We start from the raw sequence: 14,352 nt of genomic DNA, 5'->3' as shown, positions 1-14,352 counted from the left end.
TTCTTGTGATGCTTTACTAATAATAATACAGTGTCTTTTATAACTAATATAACCTGCCATGCCATCCCTCCCGCTGTGTTCCATTGGCTACACGGACCAATCCTGGTAAACGAAGGAGGGCGACACACACGTGAGAATACCAGAAAGTGAGGATCACTGTCACCATCTGGGAGGCAGGGCCAATAGCAGGCCCTTTCGGTTCAGCTCTGTTTTCTCTTGGATCTGCCCCTCTAAACTCTAGGGATTTTGTCCAAGCCTCTCCTCCCCTTGCCACATATTGTTAGGACATCTCTATTCCCATAACATCTACTGTCACAGAAATCTTGGCCACTATCTCCTCAGCCTAGGTGCTTCTAACTTGGTTCTGGACTTGTATGTTCACTTTCCTTTGAGACCTCTTCCTGTGTCCGTCTCAGTAATGCCATTCCCTCCCCCTCACTTCAGATGCTCCTCCTATCTCAGATGACACCACCAGTAACCCAGCTGTCCAAGCCAGAGACCTGGGCCTAACACTGACTTTAATATTAGTAGGCACACACATCGGATGGTATGTGGTTTGCTTAAAATTGAGGTAAAGTCCTTTTTTGAAAAATTAGAATGAAAATAAAATTTCCCTTTTTAAAGTACCCCTCACCCTTACTCTGCATTGTACAAAGCTGTGCAATTTTTTCTTTAACACAGTTGCCATCCCGCTTGCTTATTGTCACATTTTACATGGCAACTTTTATACATAAAGGTTAGTCAAAAAATACCTCCAAGAAAAAAGAAAAAATACCCACTAAGAATGCCATCTTATCTAACAGCTTGAGAGGAGTGGGATTTATCAGGGAAGCGCTAAAGTGCCCGACTGCCAGCTGTGCCAGCCATGCATCTGCACACCACCGTTATCTCCAAAGAGAAGGTGAAGTGAGCAAGGGGGCAGCATTCAATCCCAGACATAAGTGATAACTCCCAAGACTGTTGAAGATTTCAGGAGAGATTTTTCAGGGACCATAGAAGAATAGGATCATATTTTTGTAACATCTCTAAAAGTTGACCCCACTTAAAACAGTCTTATCTGCCCAATTCTCCTGTAGGGAACCAATTATGGACTCATCTAAATAGCTAGGCATCCTGTACTGGCTCTGCCAGCCTTGTTAGCCTTGTTTTCCCCAGAAAAGCAGTTCAGACAGTAACTTAGCTGCTCCAAGTTCTGTGGTGAGATCTTAATTAAAACCCTACATAGTCATCTCTCTAAATTCCCTAAGAGTTCCCTCCCTGACAGTGGAGAGAATCAGCCTTCTTTAACACAGGTGTGTGATAAGAACCCCTCGGAGTACATAAGCAGACCGCCCCCAAACTTGAATAGAACAAAATGCCTTTGTGTCTCTAAAACAGTGGCGCTTAGGCTTTTGAGCAATCTGTGTCCTTTGCCTTGAAGCCCATCAGTCTGTCTTCTGAGCAGCCTCCCACCCCATTTTCTTAGTGAAATTTTAACATGACTGTAACAATTCTGTTTTAACCACTGTGGCTGGGCCTTTATGAGTCAAAGGAAAGGAGTCAAAGGAAAGCTTCCCGTGTGACCCATCTCTCAAACAAGAATATTGTGCGTCGTACAAACAGCATTTTCAGAAAAAGACAGGTAACCAGAACAAAACTCACAATTCTACCAAAGATTAATACAAGATAAAAAAAAATAATAATTGTATTTTGAAGTTTAGGAGAGAAAAAAACATAGATTAGAACATTTATTTATTTATTTATTTACTTATTGCAGTTTTTGGCCCTGGCGGGGTTTGAACCCACTACCTCTGGTATATGGGGCCAGCGCCCTACTCCTTTGAGCCACAGGTGCTGCCCGATAAGGACACTTCTAATCAGAACATTCGAAAGATATTCTTGATGCCCCGTGGTTTCTGCTGATGTTTTCATCACATTAAAGTATCCACTTTTTATCAATGCCTTGTCTAAAGTTTAGACTTTTAGACCATACAAAATAGAATTGAATCAAAAAGCAAGAATCTCAGGCTGCGAACACACTGTCTGTAGGGAAGTCCATGCCACTTTTTTTTTTTTAAGAGACAGACGTTCACTTTGACGTTCACTTTGTGCTGTGGCGTCACAGCTCACAGCAACCTCCAGCTCTTGGGCTTAGGTGATTCTCTTGCCTCGGCTTCCCGATTAGCTGGGACTATAGGCGCCCGCCACAATTCCCAGCTATTTTTTTGTTGCAGTTTGGCCAGGGCTGGGTTCAAACCTGCCACCCTTGGTATATGGGGCCGGTGCCCTACTCACTGAGCAACAGGTGCTGCCCTCTTTTTTAAGTTTGGAATTTTGCTTAGGCATAGTGAGATAGTAATTTTTGGTAACTGATTAGAAGAGATGCAAAGAACATATGGAAATAGTATGTGGGCATGAGACAATACAGAAGAGGAAACCAAAATATTCTCAGCAGGCTCATTCCAGTCATTGAAAGCACATACTGACCGTGGGCAGAAGCTCTGACATCAGAGTAAGCCTCTACCACCTCCTCTTGATCACGTCACCTAATCTTTGTGAATCTGATTCCTCATCTGCAAAATGGGAGCAAGAACACAGGTTCACAAATATCTTCACTTCCAAAATTAAAAATAAATTCAAAAAACCCCCCAAAGTTTCATGATGCATTTACCAATAAAACCAACCTAAAAGGAGCTGTAGATGCTTACAGACATTATTCAATTCACTTAACATGAACATTCAGCGATTCTGCCCCAGAAATACTCATGTGTTTGATTACGGGTACTGATGAATGGGATACGGTATTTGGTGTATGTGCTATATATTTATCTTTTTACTAAAATCTAAAGACAATCTGCTAGCCTAAGTGACAGACATCTGTCTCTTAAAAAAGAAAATGAAATAAAAACAAAATCTGCATTTCTAAGTACATGTGGACCAAAGATTCCAAGTAAATTTTGAAGACCCATACCTTTACTTCACAGGGTTGTTGTAAGGACAAAAATGATTTTATGAGAGTAATACACTTAGCATTGTGGTCGCATGATAAGGGATAAATATATTCCATTTGTTCTGATCATTAGTGATGAAAATCATTATGGTTACATAGAACACAACTAAATAATAGTTTTTGTAACTTTCTTCTATCAGAAAGTTTACAGTACAAGAATTAAGGGCAGAGGAAAGTTTAATATATTTGGACATTTCTCAGTCAAAAAGTTTTAAGTTTTAGCTCTTCAAGGAGAAAATGTCAACTATCTGGAAAATTAAATAACATGGTATTTTTCACTTCCTGAAAATGCCAGATGACTGAGATGAATTATGACATAACAAAATCATTGACAATCAAAAGGGGAAAATTTTTAAAAATTTAAATAGATAAACCTTTTATAAGCTTAAGCAACACCAATTTGCCTTACCTTATTCGCCCCTGCAGGTCTGTGGTCAGGTTCTAAGTTTATGTGAGTTTATACAATCCATGTAAATATGAAAAAGACATCACAGTGCTGAGCTCTGTAATTTGCACAAAAACGAACTTTTTGCAAGAAAAATGTATATTCAAACACACTCATACACAAAGTGCTGGGAGGTGAAAATACTGACTGCCAAAGCTGGAAGGACTAAGTTGAAGTCTAGTTGGCAGGAGCTCCTGCTCAAAGCCAGCGCTGCACACAGGCTGTCTGCAAAGCCCAGGCCAACCGCCTGAGGTTGAACCACTCAAGGTGCAAGCAAAGTGACCCAAGTACACCAGAGTCTACCCCTCAGGGATTGGAGCTAGTTCTTTTCACCTTTAGTCAGCTTGAGCAGCCACTACAATTCTCATTCTGGGCATTTTATGCTTTAAGATCATCACTCAGAAACAAGCATCTGAAAAATCAAGGCCTCTGTCCTCAAACTACACCCTTCTTGAGCCCACGAAGCTGTTTTTGTGCATTCCGAAACTCTGATGTCTGAAGATGCACACGCTGGTGGAAAACTACTACTCTGACTTTTCTGACTTGGCCACAACACCTAAAAGTACGTTTCATTAATGCTGATTGTCTGCTCAGAAGAGAAACTATGGGGGCTCTAAATACCTGACAGAGATTTAATAAGAACAAGGTCTAACAGTTGATTTCAATTAATTCGGAGAAGAAGTCTCGTTTTCACTTATATAGGAAGGATAACAGACTTCGGAGAGTGATACTATATTCTCAGCTGTACTAAAACTTGACCTAACAGGTGCCTAAGTCAGTAGGTTTTAGTTTTAAGCTAAACTCTTCTCAAAGAGGCTTAGCTTAGACAGTTGCTGGACAGTTCTTCAATAGAAAGTCATCCTAAATTAAGCTCTGCTGTGATTGAAGCAGTGTGGCCTGGGGTCTCACTCCAGCCTTCAGGGTCTCTCCCAGTTCCTGTGCTGCCAACCGCTTGGGAGGAAGGACCCAAGCTCAGCCGGTTTCCTTTCCTGGAGCTCTCACGATCACGCTTACAGCATTCCATCCACCCTTGGCTCCATTCCCACCACTAACTTGCTCATTCTGCAACTTCCCTGTCTTCTGGGAGGAAAAAAAAATCCCTACTCCACCTCATGCTTTCTAATATGGCCAGAGTACCAAGTATGTTTTTTTTTTTTTTTCTTAGAAAAGGCAATGGAAGAGTGTACTGACGATTGGGAGTCTAGGGAGAAATGCTGGGCCACTTGAAAACACTGGGGCATAAGTGTAGTTAGACCCGGCCTAACAGTCCAATGGCTTTGCTGCCTAACTTCTCAAAACCTACATACCTGGCAAGTACCTTTGTGTATGTATGTGTATGCGTGTGTATTCTGCCAGGCCCAAGTAAAATAAAGTATGGGATGTATGAGTTTAAGTCATCTTCCAAAATAACACAGAGCTTGTTAATTCTCAATGTTCTCATCAATCCACCAGGTGAAGTACATGGGGTGGGCTCCCTGCCTCTCTCTGGCAGTAAGATGCCAAGGGCCAGACACAGGAGACATCTACTTACACAAAAGCTGAGTATGTGCACTGTCTGTACGGCGTTCAGTCCACAAAAGGCACGCACAGCAAAGATCTATGACAGATCCGTGATTGACTTCACAGGTTTTCAAAGGTTCTGTGATGATGATACCTCCTGCCAGCTGATTTGTGTGAAACTGAGGGACAACGTAACAAGGTGGCAACGTCCTGAACCCTCCCTTTCCATTTCTGTTCCAACCTGCCATGCTGGGCAGATGGCACAGAATTCTGCATTGTAAGTCAGGAGCCTTGGGTTCCAAGATGGCTTGTCCCCACAGGAGAGATGGATGTAAATAAATCTCTTATTTTCTGATCCTTAGTGCCCTTTTGTGTAAATTCAAGAGTCTAGTGTCCACTGTTTAGGCCTGTAGTGAGATAAAATGAGACAACTCATAAAAACACTTGTGCTCATAATTTTCCTCTAAAGGAAGCCCTGTGGGAATTCTCCTTCTGTGCAGGCCAAATACCTAAGGTCCCAGCTGAGAATTTCCTTTCCCTGGGGAGAAGTAACTAAGCACTAAGGGAGAAGTGCTCCCTTGCTAATTCCTATCTGGGGCACACAGGATTCTGTTACCTGCTGCCAAAACTAAAATAAAAACAGCAGCTTATAATGGGAGAGTGGTCTTTTACATCGCTGTTAAAATGCTCTAACACTGTGGTCTCCAACACCCCAGGTACTGCTTGCTCCATGGCCTGTTAGTAACTGAGCTGCAGAGCAGGTGAGTGGCAGGTAAGCCAGTGAAGCATCATCTATATTTACAGCCATTCCTCCATCACTGATGCCAAAAAGGTTGGGGACCACTGCTCTAACTCATGAAATGTTTTCTGACATGCTTTAGTCACCAAAAAGCAGCCATTCCGTGGTCAGTTCTGAAAGTAAGTTTGAAAGAAAAGGCAAATAAATGCAATTAGCTCAAAAGAGTGGGGTGGTTATGAGCTGCTTTTTCACTGCTGAGGCCCCAGTGAGATACTGACCAGCACAGGACCCAGACTTCTTGTTGAAAGCCACTCTGGAAGTTGCAGGAGCTAGGTAGCTTCAGAAAGAAGGAATCCCAAATCCTGGAGGCAGGTCCTTCCTCACAATGTATGTGCTAGATTGCTACATGTTTTGTGCCAAGGATATTTTTTTACTGCAAAGCACTACGACCTTTTAAAATTTTTTAATAATGCCAGGCATGGTGGTTCACGCCTGTAATCCTAGCACTCTGGGAGGCCAAGGCAGATGGGATTGTTTGAGCTCAGGAATTCAAGACAGCCTGAGCAAGAGCAAGAAAAAAGAGGAAAAAAAAAGTAAAAGTATCAAAGTAATAATTTTTTTGCACTGACATCTTTCTAGTCTTGTAAATTGCTTACTCAATGCTGGACAAGGAATCTCAGGACAAATTTTCCTTAAAATTGCCAAAAATAATAATTGACAAATACCATAAGCTGGATATTTTGTTTCTTAGGTGGCACCACTGCAAGAATGTCTAGAACAAAGAAGGCAGGGCTTAGGGTATCATTGAAGGTCTATCTGCCTGCAAGGCTGGCATGTGCATGGCATCTCTATCCAGAATGCCATCTTCTGACTGAGGGACATCAGTTTTCCTTGCTCCTGGCTGTGGGATCCCAAATTCTGTGGCTGTGTGTGATAGTATGAAACTAAGTTTCTCAATATCCTATGGCTGTGTAATTCCAACCACTCGCAGGTGTTAAAGGGCTGCTGCACCTACATTTCAATATACACTATTTCAGAACAAGGCTGTGTCTCTTGCAGACTCACCGACTATGAAACCACCTTGCTAAGCAGTGGCCCAAAGTGGGATGTGTATCTATAAAAATTCTGTGGTCGGGTGGCGCCTGTGGCTCAGTCCATAGGGCGCCGGCCCCATATACCGAGGGTGGCGGGTTCAAATCCGGCCCCGGCCAAACTGCAACCAAAAAATAGCCAGGCGTTGTGGCGGGCGCCTGTAGTCCCAGCTACTTGGGAGGCTGAGGCAGGAGAATCGCTTGAGCCCAGGAGTTGGAGGTTGCTGTGAGCTGGGTGAGGCCACGGTACTCTACCGAGGGCCATAAAGTGAGACTCTGTCTCTACAAAAAAAGAAAAAAAAAAAAAAACAAAAAAACTCCGTGGTCTTGGAGTTTACCACTCTCCATTTAATCAGCAGTCCTAGGTGTTGATGGCTTCTTCAATCTGGGTTTCCTTCTATTGTCTTGAAAGTTCTATTTAAGTCCATGTTCTGTACCACTCTGTGCTCTCATTCAAAGTGAGTTTTCCCTGGTTCAGAGTGATTTCCATTTTTGTTGTTCTTCAGACTCTGCAAGACCATACTTGAAAAATAATTGTGGTAAGCCTAAGAACAGAGTTTAGGCAATTACTTTCAAAATTATAATTACAACATCAAGAACAACAAGACTTCTGTGCAAATCAAGCCAGGCCTGAGATTTATATATAGATATACAAATTTAATCTAATAAAACCTTAGAGATAAGAGGAGATAGGTGTCCACTTGTTAACGAGTCTATTTATGCATCCATCTCAATTTTTTTTATCCAGTTCAATACCCAGTACTTTGGATTTCTCTGAAGAAAGCTGAAGAGGCATCACAGATTTGACCCATCACACCAACAGGAATTCCAACTCCTGAAGGCAGGTCTCTCCTTGCAGTGTAAACACTGTGTAAGTGCTATACTTTTTGTGCCAACAATATTTTACTCCAAAACACTATCACCTTTTAAGTTTTTAGTAACAACATATACAAATTGATGGAAGAATACTTTAAAAATTGAAATAATTTACTACATTTCTATGCTTACCACCCTCCACCATCTTATTCAGCATATATAAGCCTGGTGCCAAGCTGAGCATCAGAGGAAGAAAGGTGAACACAAGCTCTGCTCTGGGAAAGGGCACACAGCGTCCAAAGCCACCCCCAGAACAGATGCTCCAGTTAGGATGTGTGGTCCACCATGTCAGTCCACAGGCCAGCTCTGCTCTTTGTGCCTTACTTGGCTGGCTACTACCCCCTTACCTTCAACATGCCGTCAGCTTTCTCGTGTGTATAGATACATTCAAGTATTAGTGCCTTCCTCAGACCTGCTTTTTCCCTTTAGCTTTCTAAATCTTTGGAACCATCTAGGAACACAAGCTGTAGAAAAATCTGAAATTATCATGTACAGGTGACTAACAGAACAGAAGCCAGCACAGTGTTCCATACATAGGAGATAGCCAACATTATCCTCTCCCAGTCCAACAAAGCCCCCACAATGCTGCCTAGAGACACACCTTTGAAGATCACTTACCTCTGTATTTTCTATGGTTTCCAATTTTTCAGCCGGCCTTGGCTGACTTGCCTATTGTCGTTTGATGTAGCCCATTCATGGTACTCACATTAGAAGTGCTGTTTTAATCCAACTGTTGAGCCCTGCTGAACTCAATTTACTAAACACTTGAAGAGTCAGTTTTTCTTACAGCTGATCACCCCACATCATTGTGGGGCTCCCAATCCCTACCCTTCTATGCAACAGATGCTTAACAGTATCAGATTTTGAGCCCCAGGACTTTAGAATTCTTAATTCATAGTCTCCTTTATGCTGAATCTTCACATACTCAAGTAGCAGCAGCCCAAGGATCTTGGTCTAAGCACTTCAGCACATTATAGCAGAATTGTTTCTCAGACCCAAATGACTGGCAATGGTCTATGCAGTCTAACGTAAAAGCACTGTTGGTCCCAGGGAACTATCTACAGTGACGGAAATGTTCTAAAATGTTTGCAGTAACTATTTAAAATGTAGTTACTGTGACCAGTAAACTAGACTTCTAATTTCAACAAAGTTGAATTTAAATAACTACAAATGTCTAGTAGTGACCATATTCAACAGTGCAGTTCTAAAGCATCAAGGTTGAGGGACATGACCATTTTCTAATAGTATTTTACAAATCAAAGAGACATTCAATAAATATTTGGTAGCTGCTAGTTTCTCTGTCACCTGTCTTTTCTAGGTCATCTACAGTGAAAACAAAACTATAACAGAAATAGAAATAACAGAAAACCTCATTTAAAGCCAATCTCCATTAAATAAAACTACTTATTTTTAATATGTGAAAATATTAAAATATGGCCTAACCCGAACACAAAAAACAAACAAAAGCCAGTAAAAAACAAAGAATTAGAAAAATAAGCATACTAGAAGTTATGTATGTTTAATGCTTAAAAGTCTGAATGCACAAACAATCTACCATTATAGAAGTACTGGTGGTCAATACAATGCATTAGAACTATGTACAATGCACAGTTTAGTATCAAAATCTTTCTACACTGTAGAGTTTTACGAAACTGTTAATGACATCAAACACTAAGCACTTAAGACACCATTTTTTTTCTGCTACCACATTAGAAACGTCAATGGACAGTCCATTTCAACTTGCAGCATCCATCCATTTCTAGTATGAAATTAAGTAATTTTCTACTTATACAATAAAGTTTATCTACACGGTTCTTTTGATTTTGATCCATAGCAGCAAAGGCACTGTACATCAGCAGATCCACAGACTTAAAAGATTTTTAAAGCATTCAAACAAAAAAAATAATAATAAAAAAGGAGTCACATATTATAGTTTAACAGCAACAACAACAACATAAAAGATAACACAATGTTTCTGGCACAATGGCACAGCCTGTGTCCATTTCAGGGACATCCAACTAAGACATGGAAAGAACCGGAGGTAAAGAAAGCAAGTTCTCATCCCAGGAGAGTCCGTTCTTTGTGTTTTTCAGAGGGAGGTCTCTGCAAACCCTCCTCTGCTGTCCTTGTTTTGTAAAAGACTTGACTTGCCCAGCGTGGGAGTCCTCCCCGTATCTGTGCAGCTCCCAAAGAGCATGCCACAAAATAGCCATAATTTCTGTAATAACAAAACTGCCCAAAGATATATATCTCCCTTTGCAAAGAAACATGGCAAAAATATCCAGAAGGGATTAAGTTCTCTCTGAGGCCAAATTTAATTTGTTCATCTGTCTATAATACAATAAAAAAGGGAATTAAAAACATATTACAAAGACACTTGTCAACAAGTTAAAGAAAAAAGATGAAGTCCAATGACTTTTATCGAATATAATCTAAAGCTATAGATACATTGGTTAAAGTTGTCTATTTAGAAATGAGTATGACTTGGCCTGTCATGTTCTAACCGTTCAGCCAAATTTCCAAATGTTTTTAAAGTAAGTAGAAAACAAAAACAAAAAACCTAATAACAACACAGCAACATATTGCTTCCATGTGTAATTATACATTTCACATCTCTATACAGTCATTAGTCTACATTTAGTGACATTTTTAATCAATTATTTTAAACCTCCTTTTCCCCTCCTTTGCCAAAGAAAGGGGGGAGGGGTATCAAATACAATGCACCTTCATTATCAATGCAGGAGCAGACAGCTTTATTTAGTCAGTCATTGTTAGAAAGCCTTCTTTAAACAAAATAAATATATTACAGATATAATACATAATTAAAGATTCCGTTCACTGTTAAGAATGCTTATTATTCCATGTTCTTCCAAATAGATAGCTAAAGATTTGGTATCACAGGTTTTAATGAGTATTCACAATTCAACAGCAAGTAGTAAGTGGGGTCAAGGAAGGGGATTAAACTTCACAACCGCAATGAGTATTTGAAATCCTTGGTTTTAGATGTGAGGGCAGGGGGTAAACAAAAAGGATGATAGAGCAAAGTGCTACAAGGAGAAGGAGTCCAGTTTGCATGAAGATTTGTCCTTAATAAATAACTTCATAAACCGTGGCCTTCTTATCCCCAGAGCCAGTGACAATGTATTTGTCATCCACGGAGATGTCACAGCTAAGCACCGATGAGGATTCTTTGGACTAGGAAAGAAACAATCAAAAATGTTAAATAATGAAAGAAAATCCTGTAAGTACTAAGAGGCAGGCATGGAGGAATGAGGGCAAATGCAAATGTAACATGCTTGCTGACCAATAGGAGCCACCATGGGGGAAAGGCAGGCATGGTGCTTCCTTAATATGGCAGCGCGGGATGAAATGTACTCTGGAGGTCACCTGACCAGGTGAATCAGGATGCTCTTGCACTGGGGACATCAGGTAGGTGGGCAAGTCAATGAATAAGCACCTCTGCTGGTAAAGCAGGGCCCGAATTCAAACCAAGTTCTCCGGACAGTAGAGAGGAGGGTGCTATGACTGTGAAAAGCCCTCAACTTCAGTTAGACAGCTTGGATTTAGGTTGAGCTCTGGGACCCTGGACAGGTGCCTCAACCTGTGTGTCTAAGCCTGTTTCCTTACAGTGGCAAACAGGTGGAGATGTGTTACCTGTCTACCACCTCAGAGGGACATAACACAGTTCAGGTGAGATTAATGTATGAGAAATAATACTGAAAATGCTACACTCAAAAAAATAAAAAAAAAAGTAAAGCTATTCCTAATAAAAACTCAAATGTTCTCACTGCAGAAATATAAAAGATATGTACTTGGAAGAGAAAGAAGCTCGGTAGTTGGAAGAAAAATGTTGGGGCGGCGCCTGTGGCTCAGGGAGTAGGGCACCGGCCCCATATGCCGAGGGTGGCGGGTCCAAACCCAGCCCCGGCCAAACTGCAACAACAAAAACAAATAGCCGGGTGTTGTGGCGGGCGCCTGTAGTCCCAGCTGCTTGGGAGGCTGAGGCAAGAGAATCGCGTAAGCCCAAGAGTTGGAGGTTGCTGTGAGCTATGTGACGCCACGGCACTCTACCCGAGGGCGGTACAGTGAGACTCTGTCTCTACAAAAAAAAAAAAAAGGAAAAATGTACCATACTTACAGAGTTTGTACATCATGTTCAACTATACTAAGAAAGAGTCAACGGTAACTTTAATTGAACTGCACTCATCTAAAAAAAATTTTAACATATGTGTCTGACATGTAGTTGCTAACATAATCCCAGTTTTTCTCTAACTTTTAAAAACCACAATTGGTAGTAAATAATTTGAATTCACAATCTAGTATATAATAAGATACACATTTACAGTTACTATAAAAGATACACTCTAATATTTAAAACAATTTTTTTTTTTTTAGACAGAGCCTCAAGCTGTTGCCTTGGGTAGAGTACCGTGGCATCATAGCTCACAGCAACCTTCAACTCCTGGGCTTAAGTGATTCTCCTGCCTCCACCTCCCAAGTAGCTGGGACTTACAGGCACCCGCCACAGCACCTGGCTACTTTTTTGTTGCAGCCATCATTGTTGTTTGGCGGGCCCCAGGCTGGATTTGAACCCGCCAGCTCAGGTGTATGTGGCTGGTGCCTCAGCTGCTTGAGGCACAGGCGCCAAACCCAAATTTATTTAAAAAGGAAAAGTTGGGACCATCTAAAAAAGGTACTGATCCACAACATGAAAAATCCTTTATTAAACTATAACTTCATGATAGCAACAATCAGCTATTTTTGACTTACTGATTAGCTTTCGCATTTCCAGTCAAATACTTATTTCAGACTTAATGCCTCTTGGTCAAGGAAACAGCAAATCTATTTTTTTTTTTTGAAAGAACACTAGAAAACAATATTCTAAATATAGAAGGTTAAAAAAGGCAAGTCTTCAGTTTGCCTATGAAATTCTCACACACCGTAAGAGTGAGAAGACTGTGGGCGCATGTTTAATGTGCTCTGTCTACAGTATGGTCCTTCTACAAATAATTTCACAAAAGAAATGAAGTTCCACAGAGTCAACAGGTAGAATAAAACTTATAAAATTAACTAGGATTTATCAAACTTTTCCGTAACACCTTCTTTGGGGGGGAAAAAAAAATCAAAAGATAATACTAATAATATATTTTAGCAAAATGCTCAATGTTTAAAATAAAAAAATTTAAGACACACATTATCACACATACACACGATTCATACAAGACAAACCCTCCATTCTAACATGTCAAAAGGGACTGAGGATGAAGAAGTGGCGAAGAGTGCACTGGACAGCCCTGGCTCCAGCCTCAGAGAACCACGGAGACTTTCCCCAGCCCCGGGGCTTATGCTGTGACCTTTAGCTTCCCTGCTGTAGTTTGCTTCTCTCACAATGGGAATAATTACTAGCTCTGACTTCCCAGGCCACTTATGTACACTGTTAATCTGAGAGTACACAGAGTTTGGTTAAACATCTGCCATGCAGCAGGCACACAGAGAGTCCTTACTGACAAGTTGACTGTTACCTGGAATATACTGGCCCCGTAAGGTGTTCTCCAGGCATTCAGAAGGTTGTCTTTTCCAGTGCTTACAAACCATTTGCCTATAGGAAAAGTTTTGAAAAAGGCAGTGTTTGTGTTACTTTGTCAGACACTCAAGATTGGCTTTACAGAGCACTAAACTATTCAGAGTACTCATCCATTTATAAGTAACAAGAGTTTCTTTTCATTCCAAAAATAAAGCCCACCTTCTTGGATTTAATGAGCATTTATGCTTATGATAAGGACAAAATGGAGTAAGGCCAGAAAATTACAGGGTATTACAGAAGGAGGGGTGTATAAGGAAGTAGTCATACAGTTCTGAAGAGAGCAGCATTAGCCAGCTAAAGGACCTGACTTGGAGCGAATCCACTGGAAGGTGGAAAGAACAACTCTGGTAGACAGAAAGTGAACCAAAGGAGCTTACTTACCACAGTGGGCAAACTTCAGTGACAGCACACAGCTCTCGTGAAGATGTAGCTGGTATTTGTCTGGCTTGGTGACATGCAACACCTCCACATTACTGTTCTCCATCCCCACAGCGAGCCACTCTCCAGTTGGACAGTAGCCCAGAGAAAAGATCTAGAATTAAAATAGGTGCTTCTTTTAACCCGGAGTACTGTCTTTATTTAAATTATGAAGGAAATCAATATAATTTGAATTGTGCAGAAAGAAACCAAAGCCAAATGGGTGATCCTAAAGTAGTGTGATGTCAAAGTAATTAATCTACAGTCAAAAGTGAAATCATCACATGGTAAGTGAACGGCCCCCTCTTTTAGTGTGTCCTATGTTTCCTAAAACTATGCCTCTAAAATGTCAGGGCAGTACCTGGGAGGTGAAGTCGTGCTGCTGCAGCTGGCGCCCTTCTCGTAGGTCCCAGGACCTGACTGTGTTGTCCAAGCCGCCCGTCCAGAGCTTGGTGCCATCATTAGAAATGTCAATACAGCTGGCTCCGTCTGTGTGGCCCTGGAATTGCCTGAAAATGTCAAAATGGAAGGAAAGCCCTTGAAAAGTTTGTTTTTCGTTGAACTCAATTTAAAATCCCTTGATGACTCAGTTTTAATGCAGGCCTAATTTGCAGATTTCATTTTGATTTATTATGTTTTCTAATCATTCAAAGTAACAATAAAGCATACGTGAAGAGATGAAAGTTTAATTGAGATGCTAAATTTCTTGCA

General features: G+C 40.9%; 1 protein-coding gene across 17 annotated transcripts in view; it reads right to left on the bottom strand.

Moving 5' to 3' along the window:
- Window positions 1–9,140: 9,140 nt before the first annotated feature.
- TLE4 (TLE family member 4, transcriptional corepressor) overlaps window positions 9,141–14,352 on the bottom strand; it is a 150,476-nt gene continuing 145,264 nt past the window's right edge. For all 17 annotated transcript variants that reach the window (XM_053575846.1, XM_053575853.1, XM_053575870.1 and 14 more), the window contains 4 exons: window positions 14,003–14,150; window positions 13,606–13,756; window positions 13,163–13,239; window positions 9,141–10,835 (listed from right to left, as the gene is read on the bottom strand). In XM_053575846.1, coding sequence (XP_053431821.1) covers window positions 10,728–10,835; window positions 13,163–13,239; window positions 13,606–13,756; window positions 14,003–14,150 — 484 coding nt within the window. In that variant the 3' untranslated portion in view covers window positions 9,141–10,727. The remainder of the gene's footprint in view (window positions 10,836–13,162; window positions 13,240–13,605; window positions 13,757–14,002; window positions 14,151–14,352) is intronic.

The sequence above is a fragment of the Nycticebus coucang genome, chromosome 2 (assembly GCF_027406575.1).
Source record: "Nycticebus coucang isolate mNycCou1 chromosome 2, mNycCou1.pri, whole genome shotgun sequence".
Classification (NCBI taxonomy): Eukaryota; Metazoa; Chordata; class Mammalia; order Primates; family Lorisidae; genus Nycticebus; species Nycticebus coucang.
This window is presented reverse-complemented; position numbering and strand designations above follow the sequence as displayed.